A 17,304-nucleotide genomic window follows, 5' to 3' on the forward strand; every position below is an offset into this window, starting at 1 on the left:
CTGCAATTCACTCCTCTTTGGTCTCCCTAACAAATCTCTTCATAAGCTTCAGTTAGTCCAGAATTCTGCAGCACGTATCATCACTCGAACCCCATCTATTCATCATATTACTCCGGTCTTGCAGCAGCTTCATTGGCTCCCGATCAAGTTTCAAACTGACTTTAAGATTCGGCTATTAACATTTAAGGCCATCCATAACCTCGCCCCTCCATATCTGTCTGACCTTCTTCATGTTGCCATTCCCTCCTGTAACCTTAGATCCTCTTCCTCCACCCTTCTGACCGTCCCTCCCGCCCGTCTAACCACCATGGGGAGCAGAGCTTTCAGCCGTTACCTGTGGATCTCTGAAATATCAAATCAAATTCATCCTTCAAATGTAAACTTAAACATCTGTTTAAAATGGCTTTTTCTTTTTCCTTCTGATTACAGTGGTTTTGTTTGGTTTTAATTTCTAGATTATTTCTTAGAAGTTTTTTATTTATTTATTTATTGTTTGTTTGTTTGTTTGGTGTCCTTGAGTTCTCTGAAAGGCGCCTTGTATAAATAACATGTATTATTCTTATTATTCTTATTATTTACCTTCACCACCTCTCTCTTCACCTTGCGCCTTATCTCCTTGTACTCTTGTCTACTTTCTGCATCTCTCTGACTATCCCACTTCTTCTTCACCATCCTCTTCCTCTTCTTGATCTCCTCCTCTTCATCCTACAGACCACCATCTTGTGCTGCCACCACTTTGCAGTCTTCACTCTCCTTCAGGTTGAGACTCCTCCATAGGATGTCATCTACTTGTGTGAATCTTCCTCCACTCTTGTATGTCACCCTGTGTTCCTCCCTCTTCTTCAAATACGTATTCACCACAGCCATGTCCGTCCTTTTGGCAGAATCCACTATCCTCTGACCTTCTTCATTCCTCTCCTTGACGCCATACCTACCCATCACCTCCTCATCTCCTCTGTTCTCTTCACCACTCCAATCACCACCTTCTGTCCATCACCTCACCCAAATCACTCCAGAGATCTTCCTCCTCATCCATCGCACACCCAACATGTGGGTCACATGCACTAACGACATTCATCATCACACCTTCTGTTTCCAGCTTCATCCTCATCCTCACTTGGTCTGACACTCTTGACCTGATGTCACCCCCCCATTTCTCCTCTCATCCACACCATGATAGGACCATTTGAGCCCCCCCTCCGACCTCTTCCAGGTGGTCTCTTGCACACTCAGTATATCGACCTTCCTTCTCTCCATCACATCTGCTAACTCTCTCCCCTTACCAGTCACGCTGCCAACATTCACAGTTCCTACCCTCACTTCTACTCTCTTTACCTTCCTCTTCCTCCTCTTCCTCTCCTCCTATGGCCAGCAGTGGCCCAATTTCTGCCCGCACCCTGGTAGCAGTCGTTGTTAACTCAGGCCTTGACCGATTCAGTTTGGAAATCCGTGTTGTTATCCACATGTTCAGCTGGCAAACATTTGCACCGGACCCCCTTCCTGACGTAACCCTCCCCATTAATCAGGGCTTGGGACCACCATGAAGAAGCCCACTGGCCTGTGCATCCCCTGAAATGTCAAAATGAAAATAACGGGGGCAGCACAATCATGTGGGGATCTTGGGGTGTTGTGGAGGCGAGTCGATATTATGCCATGCCAGTGTTGTATGCTAAATGGGCACAGACACCCGGTCAGCGCCAGTCTGTTACAATGAAGAATGTCACATTACCCAGGATCTCATTACGAAAATGTCATTTAAAAAATAAAAATGTCACATAGGGCCAGGTAAATAAGGGACAGCGATGGATTATGGTCACATAACGACCCCCCGCATGTCACAGCCCCAGACGCCGGTGGGCATTCGACTCCCATCTGAGGTCTTCTGGGGTCCCCGTGTGGTTTGCCCTCGTGCTGCTGTCGCTGGTGAAGATGCCGGGTGGTCCGTCGATGAGATTGGCACGTGACTTGAGGGGCTCTGGGGGTCCCAGCAAACAATTCCATGTGACTCCCCTCCCCCGCATCCCCAAGCAATCAAATTTATGAACCAATCAATCAGTCGAAATGACTCAAATGGGCAGGGAGGGTCTCACTAAACGAAACCGAAACACAAGATTTAAACTGAAAAAGAAAGAACAAGAAAACTCCGCAGATAAGCTTTGGAAAATAAACACGAAGTGCACCTCGTAATATGTAAACAAAGGGGACGGCCACTGTCACCGTCACTGTCATGAGTGCCATCTGCGGGCTTTGGCTGTCAAATGGGTCTGCTGAAATGTGTTTATGGTTTCATATTCAGAAGACATTTCTACTGAAGATTCTCTACTGTGCCCCCTGCGCCCTGGGGGTAGAGAAAGTTGGTGGCACCCCGTTTGACGAGTTTACCGTCAAGTGTCCCGGCCGTGTGGGCCTTTAACGTCTCACTCACTCGCGCTCAGTTGTGTAATGACGCCGTGTCCGCTGCTCGTTGCGTTTCCACCACTAGTGGGCGCTGCCTGGCGTTTCTGCATGTCGGTGGGATTTCTACGCTCTTCTAGAATTTCGCCATTTCATAATCTTCATAATTCTCATGTTGTCATCTGACCATCCCACTTAAACGTAACCCCCCCACCCCTGGCCAGTGAAGGCGCTATATAAGTGTTCACGGGACAGTGGAGTCTGCTAACGGTTAACAGGGCCTTAACACAATGAGACCCCCAAAGTGAAAGGAACGCTCAGCACAGCACTTTTAGGGGGCACTTTAAGAACTCTGGTGACTCTGGAGATGTTTCTGGTGGGCCACCTGTCCTGAATCGAGCAGATCGAGTGGCGCTGGGTGATGTGGTGGTCTGTGCCCACTCCGTCTCTTCTTGCCGCCTTCTTCTCTGATTGCAGTGCAAGTTTGGGCAGACTGGCATTGCTGCCGTGTTCACCATGAAAGGCGCTTTATTCTAACCCTACAAGTCTTGTAAAGGAGTTTCAGGCGCCGTTCAGAAGTCCTGTGATCTTAATGGAAAGGCCTTCATATCAGTGGTCCTCAATCTCACTTCTGAGGGTCCACTGCGGCTGCGGTTTTCCATCCCAACAGATGCCCAGTGGTCACGTGACTTGTGCCACTTGTCGGTTTCAGCGCCCACTGCCCACCATCGCTCATTGGGTCCTGGGCTTTCTAACTGGCAGACCTCTGGTAGTCTACATTTCCAACATACGGGGACCCCTCAGGGCAGAATAATCCCAGTGCCAGCCCACAGCCATTGGACTGGTAACGTGGTGCCAGGACTACAGCCTGCCCTTAAATGGTAGGAAAATAAAGGAGGTGATGGTGGACCCCCAGAAAAGGGGGTCATATGGAGACGGAAGAGCAAGGCCATCTTGACATATGGGCACAATGGGCATACCAGCTAGCGGTCCACGATGGTTCTGTTTTGTTATCAAAACCAGGAGCTCAGTGCACTACTTTGCCTGGGGACCTATGATGCTGGTAAGATGGTCCTGGGAAGACCCCCAAGTGTCTCAGTATCTGACATCACCTTGTCAGACAGCATTTGGACTACCCGAGGAGCCCCCAGATGTGACATGCCAGCCAGGATGCCACCAGGAGCAGTCTGCTTTGGGAAGTGCCTGGATCAGCTGGTGGTCAAGACTGGCCAAGCCATTTCAGGACCAGCTCTTCCATCTCTGAAGGGCATTCGCCATGCCACAGCAACCGCCGTCCCCATGGTGTCCCCACAGTCTCGGACACACCATATGAGGGGGACAGCCAGCCCTGTGGAGGACTCCATCCATGAGCTCGACGTCCTGAAGGTCCCACCGGGCGCATCCGCCGTGTACTGTGACTGCTGTGTGACATGTCCCACTTTGCTGTCCGGTTTGTGTCCACGTCTGACTCCGTTTGTTGTCTTCTTATTTGTTTGTTTCTTCTTCTTCTTCTCGATTGTCCGCTGACCGTCCCCAAGTTGATTGTGTCACCTTGTGCCACCTTTCTGTACACATAGAGGACAATTGTCATTGTGTGGTGGCACTGAGTGACTCTTTACCTCAGCCCCACTCATTGGTACAAGTGTGTGATGAAGTGGTGGTCACACCAGTGGTGGTCTATGGCACTGAAACGTGGACCCTCAAGAGGACCCCAGTGACCAAACACCTGGGGGTGGACGGCTGGATGGACAAAAACCAAAAATGAGAGCAAAAGCAGAACAGCAAACGCTGTGGAAACGTCCAAGAGAAATGGCGGTGGTGGTCCAGCAACGGCGCGGAGGGTGGGTGTTGGGGGTCCGGACAGGGGGAGGCCAAAACAGAGGTGGACGGATTGTAGAGGTGAAGAGCTGAAGGAGCGAGCTGAGGAAGAAGAAGAAGAAGAAGGGACTCGCCGCAGGGACTTGAGGGCTCTGACAGGTGTCTCTTATAGCAGGGAGCTTTGGCACCGAGGGCGGACCCCCTTAATGTGCACAGGTGGTGGTCTGTAATGTTGAAGCTGGCTCTTGTCACACACGTGTGCATGGGGGCAGCTGAAGGGCTCAAAAGAAGGTAATGCCACGCCAGGCCAGGGGTGGGGGGCAGACTCTACTCCTCCTCTCTTTTATCCCTGCAGACCAATCACAGGACATTCAGCCCCCCGATGACGTCACTTGACCTTAAACCCCACCATCTCCCGTCTGTCACACTGTTCTGTTTATGGGTGGGCACCCCAAACTTTTTTCTGGTGTCATGGCACTTCACCAACTCGTGTGGTCCCTTGAAGACCCTTTTATATCTGTGAGGGGTCCTAACTGCAGTCTTAAATGTCAAGTGGGCGACCGGCTGGTGAAGACACCTCAAGTGAATTATGGAGTGCAGCCAGTGAGTGGGCGTCCTTAATGTCACAAACCAACCTGGGACCTTCTCTTCATGGTCACCTAACATCGTTTTCAAGGTCGCCTGACTGGCTGTGAATGGCACCCAAATGTGTCACTTCTGTAAAGGGGGTCAGCCTTGGGGGTTTTTAGGTCTGTCACCCTCTCAGCTGTTCCATGTCATTTGTCCACCAGGCCCCCTCTGATATAACTGTCACCGTCACACACGCACTTCCTCTGTCCGCGCCGTTCATTCATTACCAAAGTGGCGTATCCAGATGTGGGTCTCAGGGCAGCTGCAGCCCACCCTAGCAGGACTCTGGAGCGGGGCAGAAACACCAGCTGGACAGGCGGCAGGTCATCGGGGGGCCGATGCACCCATCAGCCTACCTCACCTGCGTGACTTTAGCCGGAGCTCATGCAAAGTTCAGACGTGGGGGGTTTGGGGGGCGCGTGCCAGCTCTACAACTGCACCCCCTGCTGCCCACAACTACGAGCTCTGAGCCCACCACACCTCCGTGTCTCCACAGAAACAGTGGCTTAAGGTGGGAGTGCGAGTAAGAGAAGAGAAGGGGACCACCGGAGTGGACGTGAGGACCCTGCTGATGAGGCACCAGAATGACAAAGTCCACGTCATCCACAATGAGAGCCCAGTGGCGCAGCGGCAAGAAAAATAAAACAAAACCCAAACAATCGGTCAGTCGGTCAATCGGTCAGTCAGTAATGATGTGCAGCTGAGACTAACGAGTGACCTCACAGAGGGTCTCTAAAAGGACTGTGTGGCCACGTCACACCCGAGGACAGCCACTTGGTGACATTCAAAGGAGGAAGGTGAGCTCGGGTGACAGGAAGGGTCAGGGTTGTCAGTCCCTGTACCTGATTTATGACTGGCACTGGGCAGGGTGGCTTTACAAGTGGGACACCCGGGGGTCTCAATCCGGCCTTACATGCCAGCTTTGCTCACAGACCCTGGTCGAGCCCCCCAGTGGCTGTTTGCTGAGCTTGTAGGACCACCAGCCAGCCATACCAGCAGGAGGCGCCATGCTTGTCTAATGTAATGGAGTCGGCCGGTGGTCCACTCAGCGTGCCCACTTGATGTGTTCATGTTGACTCGGGCTCAGGGTTGGACTTCAAACCACAGACAGCATTGTCACTTCACAAGCAAATTTGAACCCGGGGCCAGTCACAAAGAGACGAGACCGTGGGGGTCTTACATAGTGGCAGACATGGCGGGGGTCTGCTCGAGGGTGTCCATTTGGCCAGGCGTCATCTTCAGATGTGACCTTCTGTGTACCCCTCATGTCATGCGGTCATTTTGTATTTGTTTTAATGTCACTGCACTCTGACGCCAGTGAGGGGCGCTATATAAAAAAGGCAACTCGGCTGAACTGAACTATGAAATCTGCGCTGCTCTCGCCGCCATTACACCATGAGGCCTAACTGTGCCCCCCCCCGTGGCTGCTCTTAAAGTGACATCACCAGCGTCCCAGCAGGGGTCACGTCATCCTGTGAAGTCCTTACTGGGAGGGCACTATATGAGTTAGTGAGGGTAATAAGAAAGGCGCTATATATAAAAAGTGAGAGGCACAGGCATAGCACCATCAGGGGTGGATGAGAACTGCACTGTCATCGTCACCGTATTGTCCCACGTCACAGCATCTGCTGAAGTTGTCACTGACGTGTCCAACCACCACACCACACGGCGCCACAATAAACCTGAGGATTCAAATAAAGAAGTCAAATCGTCTCCTCCGAGGGCAGCACACCAGACACTCCGCTGGCCCCCGATGGTCCGACACGGCCCACCCAGTGTGGGCGCTGCATGACGTACTGTGCCTGCCTGGCTGAGATGGTGCTTGGTGAGCCAGCAGCAGACGACACACAGGGTGAGTGGCCCACCTCCCCCAGTTGGCGCCATGTAAGACTTGAGGAGGGCACAGGGATGGCAGGGTGCACCCCCAGCACTGAGGGCCTGCCCGCCTCTTGCCCTGGCACTTTTGTTTCTTCCTAAGAATCGGATTGGCTGACCTGAGCCTCCCAGAGAGGACAGTGGTGGGGGGCTACAAAGTACAGTAAAGGAAGGAACCGAGTGCTAACATGGCATCGTCTACTGGCGTATCATTGGGGGGCACAGTCAACACTCTGAGCCCCGCCCATTTGTAGCCACACCCCCAGAGAGCACACAAGGCGGCAAAGAGAGGTCAGGGTTCAACAACAAGGGGCCAGCAGCTCCTGCCTGTATCTTCAGTCTGTGGGGGGCTGTTTACTGGGCATCACCATGACAACAAGAACACGCCAATTTACACCAACCGATTTAGGGCTATGTGTGTGGTGTGAGACGTCTTAACCCAGCGGGAGAGCTGGTCTGTGATGCCACCGGTGCCTCCCATGCCCTTCCTTGTAAGCCAATCGTCACCACTGCCCATCACTGACTGAGTGCTGAGGGCAGGGGATTCTCAGAGACATCCATCCATTTTCCAACCCGCTGAATCCGAACACAGGGTCACGGGGGTCCGCCGGAGCCAATCCCAGCCAACACAGGGCACAAGGCAGGAACCAATCCCGGGCAGGGTGCCAACCCACCGCAGGACACACACAAACACACCCACACACCAAGCACACACTAGGGCCAATTTAGAATCGCCAATCCACCTAACCTGCTTGTCTTTGGACTGTGGGAGGAAACCCACGCAGACACGGGGAGAACATGCAAACTCCACGCAGGGAGGACCCGGGAAGCGAACCTCAGGTCTCCTAACTGCGAGGCACTGGGGCACAAATACACAACCAGCACCATGTGGATTGTCTGTAAAGTGCCAACGGGTGGCACTGTCTAAAAAGGGGGTGTTTGTATGCAATCCACTGGACACGAGGCTTTGGCAGAATAAATGGGTCCAAAAAATGCCTGGCATTCCCAAGCACCTGACTCGGGCACTGGCGGATTTAGCTTCCCCGAAAGAATCCGGGCCAGGGTACGACCTCATCACAGGGCACACACGGGGCACTTGTGGGCCACCAAAAGCTCACTGACCTGACCCCGATACAGCGCCATTCCATCAAAATGACCAGCCTGACCACAACCCCACGTAAACATCTCGTTAAAGGGCGAATAAACGTCAGAAAGCACGGCGGGAACACGCGCTCGGCCACGCGGCGCGCCGCTCGAGCCTACCGTGCGTGCGCGTGCGCGGCCACGTCTGCTCAGAAGGAGGGCGGAGCGCCAGCGCCGCTTGAGCCTCCAGTGGCCGGCGGGTGTCGCTGCGGCTCCCCAGTTGCGCCGCCGCCGTCAAAGTGCAGCGCGGATTTGCGAGCGCCGAGCGTTCAGAGATGAGCCGGCCGGCGGAGCGAGCGCCCGGGCTTCGGACTGTCCGCGTAGGGCCGGGTAAGTGTCGCGTGCTCCTCGTCCTCCCGCCCCGAAGCGCCAGCCGCACGATGCTAGGGCGGCCTGCCGCTCGCCCCCGTCTCGTCCTTGGACCCCCGTATGGCTGCGCGCTCGTTTGCCGTTTGTGTTGACGCGCGCTAATGTGCCCCCCCACCCCAAACCCCCTTGTGCGTGTTTATAGCGCCTTGCAGGCTGCAGGCCAGGGGCTTAAAGGAGTGCCAGGCATAGAGAGACGTTCACCTGGCACGCGTCCGGCCGTCTCCGTGCCTTTTCTGCTTGTATTCTGCATGTTTAGTCTGACTGTCCCCCCCCCCGGTTGGTAAATAAGAGCAGCAATGAGCGGCCCCCTGATATAGCGCCTTTCTGTGTTGTTACCAGGTAAAGCCATGCCACGCTGGAGTGTCCCCTCCCTGCACCTGTGACTGGCACCAGTGTTGCACGATGGGCTGCGTCAAGTCCAAGCAGAGCGGTGCCCTTCAGAATGCCAGTGCTGCAGAAGGTAAGAAGAGCGAGGAAGAGGCCACGCTGGTGAACTCGGACCCCCTGAGCGCGCAGGCCCACCTCGTCCACCCCCTGCTGCTGGACTACGCGCAGCGCCTGTCCGAGGAGATCGTCAGCAAAGCGGTGCAGCAGTGGGCCGACTTCGAGAGCAAATACGGCGACATCCCCTACATTGAGAGCGACGTGCCCTGAGCCCCCCGCGGGCAGATCAATGCCCACCCCGCTCGGGAGCAGCTGTTGAGCACAGACGGCCGGCTCAGCGGATTGTGCGCTTCAGTGCCCACTTGATGCCCCCTCCCCCAACAGTCAAATCTGTTTAATCCACACCAGCACGGAGCGGCCGCCCCCCCACCAGGCTGCTGTAAACAGGACCCTCGCCCCGCTGCTGCGATGCCATCTCCAGGCAGCTCTCTGCCGGCGGGCTGCTGTGGCTACCACATGGGCACAGCGTGGCAGGCAACATATCGAGCGGATACCAGCTGGGATGTAAGGGAGCAGCAGAGAGAAGAGGTCACATGACTGGCAGGCACTCGGGCGGGTCACCCAGAAGAAGCCCCTTCAAGCAACTCTGCCCAGTCTAGCATTCTGCCAACTTCAGTAATAAAAACTAAACAGTTGAAAAAGCCTTCACTGTCCGTCTCTTGTTATCTGATGCATGCCAACTGTCAGGGATGGTACACTGCATGGTGACAGTGGGTACACAAGGCAGCCCTGCCTAGCTGATGCCAAGCTTCCTAGCAGAAAGGCACGTCACACACTGCTGCTTTTCTTACTTTATTATAGTCTCTGGGGTGCCACGTCCACCCCACCCACTGGCATCTTCATCCCATGTCACCATCACAGGTGCAGGTCACTGCTGCCCAGGGACTGGAAATAGCCGTCCACCATCTCGTCTGTCACCTGCTCCAAGGAAGCTGGCTGCCACTTGGGCTGCTGGTCCTTGTCGATGAGCACTGTGAGAAGACACATACTGTGTGATCAAGCGTGGGCCACGGTGGCACAGGTGAAATCAGCTCAACCGCACCTCTCTGGGGGCCGGCGGGTAGAGAGGTGGGCCCAGAAAAGAGAGCACCAGCTCACCTGCCCTCACTCCTTCGTAGAAGTCGTGGCCTCTCTGCGGGTAAAGAAAGTCCTCATTCAGGAGATGTGTGCCCAGAAGAGGGCGCCCACCTCCCCTAGCGGCCCACCTCACCCACCATGCACGCCTGGCTCAGTCTGTACTCCATCGCCAGCACCTCCTGGAGGCTCATAGACGCCCCACTGGCCAGCTGTCTGAAGGTGACCTTCATGGAGGTGGGAGACATGCGCTTCAGAGTCTGTGGAGTGACAAAGGAAGGAGAGAGTCACCGACCCAGGAGGGGACACGGAGGGCCGGAGTGGCCCGATGACAGGGACGGCTCACCTGCAGCTGCTTCTCGGCAAAAGGCGAACGCTCGGCCTCCAGTCGGCGAACGACGTCCTCCACGCTGCTGCCACCGAAGAGCCTGTGATGGAAGGAGGTCACAAATGGGGGCATCAGAAGGGGACCACCCAACGTCCGGCCAGCGCTCGGCCCAGCGGTCACTACCTGTCCACGTCCTGCATGTGCTCCTCCAGTACAAACGGCTGCTCTCGGCCAGCACAGCTCTGCCCAGCAAAACAGCAAAATGTTTTAATGGACGCAGACCCCACTAGCAAGCAGCGCCCTACTGGTGTCGAGTGCCACCCACCTGCGCCTGATAAGCGTCCAGCACGCCCGCCACGTCCTTCTGTGAGGGACACTTCAGCTGCACCAAGTCGCGCTCCAGAGCGGCCAGCTGGGGGAAACAGAGAATGGACATTCCGTGAGCCTGGCCCATGCCTACAACCCAGGCGTGCCCACTGGCACTTCATTCGGGCCTGTGCCCAGGTGCCCGGCGTACCTTCTGAGATTCCACAAAGTGAGTGGCCAACCCAGCCTGCTGGACATCGCGCCCTTTGAGTCGAAAGCCAGTGAGTGCCAGGAAGAGGCCGAGTTTACCTCGCAGTCTGGGAAGGAAGAAGCCGCCGCCAACGTCAGGAAACAGCCCTGCCAGGAAAGACACGGTGAAAACCACCAAAAGGGGGCAACACCTAAGGGGACTGGTTAATTGGGGGCTTACCTATACCAGTTTCAGGCATGGCAAAAAGTGTCCTTTCTGTGGCGACGCGGAAGTGCCCGTGGACAGACAGACCGACTCCCTGAAAAGGAAGGGAGCAATTAAGGGGGCTCATGCCAAGCCCAGTGTAGCCAGTACCCAATCATGTGCCACCAGGCCAGCTGCAGATGTGACACACGTGATTCGGCAAGGGGGGGTGGCACAGATGGCGCCTAAGGGAGAGGGGGGTCGGAGCCTAGAGTGATCTCTTCAGTAAGCGCACAGTGAGAAAGATGGCACAGCAGCACTGCCCTTGGGCCTGAGCACATGCCGCCATGGCAACGAGCTATGGCCCACCTTCACTCACACAAATGCCCACCCCACCTTACAGAAACGCCGTCTCCATGCTGCAATGTTGCCATCTGCTGGAACATGGGGTCCCTGCGTCTGGCCTGCCGTGAAGGAGTCGAGGTACTCACACCGCCCATGGTGATGCCATCAATAAGAGCCACGTAGGGCTTCCGCAAGGTGCCTGGAGAGACAAGAACAACGACACCGGCGGGTCAGCGTGGGACCACCAAGTTTGTCCTGGAGCCCAAGTCGAGGGACCATTACTACTGACCCCTACTCCCGTCAGCTATCCAGTCTCACGAGGTCTCGATTCCCAGGACACACACTGGCACAGGCATCATGCACCTCTTCAGTGCGGCACAGTCCCATAAGCCAGCGCCAGCCGCCATGCCCACTCACCTATGGCGTTGTTCAGAATGTACTCCTCTCTGAAGAAGTCCTGAATCAGGCTGCCCCCCGCCTTCCCGGCGTCTGCCACAGCTGTGAAGAGACAAACGGACAGGGCATCAAAGCGCAGCCAGTCGCCTCACCCCGCCAAGGTGACCAGAGGGTGGCATGACGCACGCACCTCGAATGTCTCCACCTGCACAGAAGGCTTTGTCCCCAACTCCCTTGATCATCACAATGGACGTCTGGTCATCTTCTTCCCACTTCTGTGGAAACGAGAACAGAAACTAAGGGGACGCCCTGGAAGCCCCCCTGCCCAGGCAGGTGTCTCGTTTCACACGATGCTTTTTGAACCCAGCGGCACGAGGGCACAGCGCCGGCTTCAGGACAAGCAGAGTCAGCCAGCGATGCATTTGACTAATAATCACACTTACAAAAGTCTTCTGGTCACTGCCTTGTCACCCGCGCCCAGAGGGGCCCCTCGACAAACAGCAGGCTGTTGATTGGGCGGCCCTGAGTGTCACGTGACCTCCATGGACTCCTCTGCAGCACCTGTGACAGGCTGTGCCACGCAGGTCACATTATGTGGACACACAGTTCAACCGGCAAGGCCTGAAAGACTGGGTGGCACCCCATTTAGTATGGCACACGATCACAGCCATGGATGATGTTTGGAGTCCTGGGTTCAAACTGTGCCCTCGGATATTGTCCCAGAGGGCTGTCCTTGTGCGTTAGTGCCCACTCTCACAGCGCCAGCCAGCTAACCTGTTCTACACTGGTGCCACGTCCATGCCTGGCTAGTGCTTTGTGCCCAGTGCTGCCAGGATTGGCTGTGCACTTCCCTTTGACCTTCCACTGGGTGAAGTGGGCTCGTTAAGCCCCCCCGGCCCTGCCCTCCACAGTATCCACCTTGAGCTGAGGGAAGATCTTTCTGATCATTGACAGGTTGAGTGCGTTGAGGGCCTTCGGTCTGTTGAGGGTGATGACCCCGGCACAGCCCGACGTCTGCAGCAGCACCTCACCCTCAGGGCCATCCCGACTGCTCATCGGGCGAGACGTTCCACGTGGGAGGACATTCTGGAAAGAACACAACAAAGAGTGACAGAGAAGAACGTGGTGCCTCACAGTGGCAGCCCCCGTGCCCACCGAGGCCGTACTCACCAGGTGTGCCTGCAGTATGTGCAGCCTCTGCAGAGACGCCAACCTGAAGAGAAGGAGAAGCGCATCACCTTCACGTGAACTCCCAGGGTCTGAACAGGCCATCGTGGTGGTCTCCTCTGTGCACTCTGAGAATCGGAACTGACGCAGCGTCCCAGGGGACCCCCCACCTCAGCTCGTGCCAAACCACTGCCAGTTACCACGCTGCACACGTAATCACCAAACACAAGGAGCCCTGGGGGCTCTCCAGTGTGCCCACCTGCTCAGTCCACTTGTGTGTCACTTCATGGACGGCTGCCCTTTGTGCCACTCACCCTGCCACCATTGCACTAGCAGTAGAGGAGCGCGAGGACAAGGCTGACTGGCCGCCCGCCCAGCTCTGGTGGTCTTTTCTTTGCAGGTCACTACCTGTCCTGCGAGGGTCCCGGTGCATCGTGTTCAGGTAAAGACCACCGTGCTAACTGCTGTGGAGGTGTGTGTGTGGTGCCTGGCAGTGAAGTTCACGTCACGGTGGTCTGCACACTCGTACCCTTGATAAGACAGGACAGCTGCACATAAGCGGGGCGTTGATTTCTTCTTCTTTTGATGCCACGTTACTTCATTTCACTTTTTCTTACCACTCCTGCCTTCTTCCTTCACGATTTAAGGGGGTTCAGTCCTAAGTCTTGGGCTCTGCCAGGGGGAACACCACAAACGTTCTTTGTTCCCAGAGGTTTCTAGCAGGGGGGTGAAGCTCCTCACTAGACACTGACGGGGGTCTCCTGTATTAAAACATCATTACCACCCCCGGGCACCTGAGACCCCCCCCACCACTGCTAGACCCCTGAGACAGGCTGCTGACCTTATAACCGTAACCTCTGCCAACACCTGGAGAAGACAACAGTGAGGGCACCGAGAGGACCTCATGGAGGACAGGGGGCACTGAAGGGCTTCAGCCAGATCCCGGGCAGAGCTACATGGGCGCTGTGTGCCAACTCATCTTTTATTACAAGCCGAGTGTGAATTATTATTTGTGATTTAAGGGGCTACTCACGTTATTGTACTGCCAGGGTAGCCCTGAGGGCAGAACTGGGAGCCGTTTACCTCCGAAATCGGAGCTGGCAATGCTGGCACACACCCGAGGTGCCCGCATTCCACTGCAGCATTTGGGATGCCAACGTGGACGCGTCCAGGAAAACCTTTGTTGAGTTTGCTCCACTGGAATAAACAGCAGTGGCCAACAACGCGTGCCAACACCGACAGACGGGTTTGGGGGGGGGCTCATCACCACCACAACACTACAGTCAAGGTCATGGGGTGTGGTGACGTCATGATCGGAACTCGGACTGGGGGGGCTCTCCAGGTCAAATCGAACGCAGCAACTGTCCATGTCCAGCAGTGGGCTACTTGTGGCGCTACTGCCCCCTGCTGGACACGTCTGCTTCTTTGCTCCTCGCCTGCTGAGCGCCATCAGATCGGCTTTGCACTTCGCCTTCCGTCCGCTTCACTTCTTCATTCGTCTCCCGTAACACAAAGGCAAACCACACAAGAGGCGTGGAGGGACTACAGGGGGGAATTTCACTGAAGACCCCCAGAGCCTCCTGGAAAAAGAAGGCAACAAACCAGACAGGTGGGCTTAACGGGGGTCCCGCTTACCAGTGAAAAAGCAGCTTCGCCGAGGGCCGTCGCAGGACCCCCTTGTTCGTGTGTTTAATGTGCCCACCGAGGAGGTCGAGTCTGCTTACTCAGTAGGACTCGTTGTGTGTCACAAGGCCTGCCGTTCAGGTGACAGGCACTCAGATGTCGCCACATGTTCCGTTAGTTGTAAAGGACGGCATTTAAAATGAGTTCGCCGTCCACATTTGGGTCAAAGGCACAGCTCACATTGGGCAGAAACTACAAAGGGACAACAGCCGTCCATTGTCCTAACCCGCTTATCCGAGGCAGCTGGAGCCAAAGCCGGCAGTGACCGACAGACACACTCGGCCCCATTTAACCCTCATCACTAAATCTCAAGTTCAGGTACGCGCTGGACTGGCTCGAATAAAAAGGCCAAACTTCCACGACGAGTGCAGCAACTGGGCATCGCAACCCCGCGAGTGTCCAGCCCACACACGACAGCGACGCCCGCTCCACCTCTTCTGGCCCCTATTGTCGGGCGAAGACCGCGGCCCAGTGAAGTCGCCCTCCCCTGAGCTAAGCTCACTGGTATTTCAACGCCGACTCCTCACCTGACTCGACTGCCGAGGACACCCGCCGACATTACGGTGCTGCAGCAATACAAACAGCGGGGTAGGGGCAAGCGTGCCGGGTGTAGCCACACAACCAATCACGGCACACACAACAGGCGCTGACCAATCAGATAGCAAATACCGGCAAGGTCACAGCCGCGTTTGGACTGCAGGCGTGCAACCATTGGCCGAGAGATCGCGTAGGGGCGGGGATTACAGGCTGAGTGACCCGGAAATAACTCCATCGGGGTTTGCCTTCGACACGGTGTAAGAAGCGCGGGAGGTCTGCAGCTGGACCCCCCCCCCCCCTTGTCGTTGTGTTTTCGTGTTTCTTAATTAACAAAGAGGGCGCTAGAAAGGCAGCTCACTGTGAGTGGGAAGAATACGAGAGCCACTTTAAAGCAGGTCGCCTCCTTCTCCGACCCGATGGGTCTCACACTGCACACTTCCCGTGGCTGCGCCTTTTTATTCCTCCAGCCAGTTTCACCGTCGCTCGGCCTTTGAGTTGATCTCCTGCCGGACTTTTCCCCGCTTGCGTTTCCTTTCTCTATTTTCTTTTTTTCTGTTGAGTTGTCTCCCCGATTGCACCCAAACGCTGAATCACCGAATGCTAAAGGAGGGTCCTGTGACCGGAGCAGAGTAACATAATCAGCCAGCCAGGTGGAACGCGGAACGCTGACGTCTTTACTTTACGACCCGAACACACTGACATTCAATCAAACAACGACATTCGTTTTCCCAAGACTCGTGTCCTGTCCTTTCAGCAGGTAACACACTTTGAAATGCTCCCCCTAGCGTTTAGGCAGAAACTACAAGTGAACACAACACCCCTTTTTATCTTGCCTGAAGAAGGGGCCTGAGTTGCCTCGAAAGCTTGCATATTGTAATCTTTCTAGTTAGCCAATAAAAGGTGTCATTTTGCTTGGCTTTTCTCTATTTTTATTAAGAAAAGCTTTGCTTCTGCTTGCTAATGAAATTAATGTGAGAAAAATGAGCAGAACTTCCATGGAATCGAGCGGTGAAATAATTAAAGTTAGGAGAAGGAGATGTGTGTTTTCCACAAGCAGAATAAATCAAATGTTCTTCTGTTCTTTCACAGGCTCGGTGTTCTTATTTTAAGTAACGTAGTCCTTCCGTGTTTTTCGGGTCCGGGTGGCCTGCCTGCCCTCCTTCTGCACACGGGTGGAGGCACAGCCTGGCAAGGCAGCCCGATGAGAAGCTTTGCAGGTCTTTCCACCTCGCAGTACGTATTGCATGTGGGAGCCCCCAGTTTGTCCGTGATGGCGACAGAGTTGCTGGAGTCCTTTTGGAACATGCAGAGGATTTCTGACCCGCACCTTCTCCCCCATTTTGAAACGAGGCGGGCGAGCGAGTACCCCGTGTGTAGACCTTCACTCAGGAGGAGTGGTGGCTCTGAGGCTAGAGATCTGCACTGGCAATCGGAAGGTTGCTGGTTCAAATCCCGTAAAATGCCAATAGGGACTCTGCTCTGTTGGGCCCTTAAGCAAGGAAGGCATTTAACCTTAATTGCTGAGCGCTTTGAGTAGTGAGAAAAGTGCAATATAAATGCAAAGAATTATTAGGAATTATTCTGTTCTGGTGGTGCCCACCTCTGGTATGAACGTCACCGGCAGACTGTGAACCTGAAGACGTAGGTGGTGGGACGGTCAAGTCTGTGCGCACCCGTCGACCAAATGGAGAAGCACGGCAGACATGCCAAGAGCCTGTAATGGCAGCTTACCAGGGACGGTGGCCTTGAACTGCCAGTTGAATTGTGGGTTTCAGCACACGACTGAAGCGCCCTATGGCTCCACTGGCAGCAGGGGCACACAGTGAGGAGCGGTGGCATCCTCCGGAGTGCCAGCAGAGATCAAGTGCCCCCCATTATCTGTCACCGTGGCGACTGACAACAGAAGACAGGAATCCGAGTACATTAGCAGTAGTTATGGAAGGGGTGGAGACTACAGCCGGTCATCTGCTGTGCCAGCCAATCAGGCTCAAGGCAGATCTCCAAAGGGCCACCTGGGAAAGGTGTAGGCGGTAAGGGAGGAGCTGTTTAGTCATTCAGCTGGCATGTCTGGCAAGAGCTAACGGCATCCATCTTTGGGCACCAGTAAAGCTCTACGCCAGTGGCACGGAGAAGATCTCACAGGCTCACTCTGCCCGTCACCAGCAACATTAAAACAGGTGGGCTCTCTCAAGGCTGCCACACCTGGTGGCACAACCAGGTGCTACAGTGCTTGGCAGGAGTGTTAATGCCCTCCCTCCCTCCCCCTTTATTCCATTGGCCGGCAATAACATTTGTCCAGGAAGAAGACGGTCGAGATGGACATGCCACTCCAGGACCAGACACCGGGCAGCTGGGTGGTGTGTGAGATTGGAAGTGGTTGGTGGACCTAGGTCAAAAACTC

The 17,304-nt window shown here is 55.2% G+C and overlaps 2 protein-coding genes across 2 annotated transcripts; one reads left to right on the plus strand and one right to left on the minus strand.

Moving 5' to 3' along the window:
* Positions 1-8,048: 8,048 nt before the first annotated feature.
* LOC114655244 (small membrane A-kinase anchor protein-like) lies at positions 8,049-9,335 on the plus strand. Its single transcript, XM_051931356.1, has 2 exons — positions 8,049-8,190; positions 8,569-9,335. The coding sequence occupies exon 2, from the start codon at positions 8,632-8,634 to the stop codon at positions 8,881-8,883; it is 252 nt and encodes an 83-aa protein (XP_051787316.1). The 5' UTR covers positions 8,049-8,190; positions 8,569-8,631; the 3' UTR covers positions 8,884-9,335.
* A 103-nt stretch (positions 9,336-9,438) lies between these two features.
* Positions 9,439-15,122, minus strand: hibch (3-hydroxyisobutyryl-CoA hydrolase). Its single transcript, XM_028806080.2, has 14 exons — positions 14,894-15,122; positions 12,687-12,729; positions 12,435-12,602; positions 11,707-11,791; positions 11,538-11,618; positions 11,267-11,319; positions 10,812-10,890; positions 10,593-10,738; positions 10,401-10,487; positions 10,259-10,317; positions 10,094-10,175; positions 9,888-10,007; positions 9,772-9,805; positions 9,439-9,644 (listed from the first exon to the last, which is right to left on the minus strand). Exons 1-14 carry the CDS (start codon positions 14,923-14,925, stop codon positions 9,529-9,531), a joined length of 1,185 nt encoding a protein of 394 aa, XP_028661913.1. The 5' UTR covers positions 14,926-15,122; the 3' UTR covers positions 9,439-9,528.
* Between the last annotated feature and the right edge of the window lie 2,182 nt (positions 15,123-17,304).

This window comes from Erpetoichthys calabaricus, chromosome 8, assembly GCF_900747795.2.
Source record: "Erpetoichthys calabaricus chromosome 8, fErpCal1.3, whole genome shotgun sequence".
Lineage (NCBI taxonomy): Eukaryota > Metazoa > Chordata > Cladistia > Polypteriformes > Polypteridae > Erpetoichthys > Erpetoichthys calabaricus.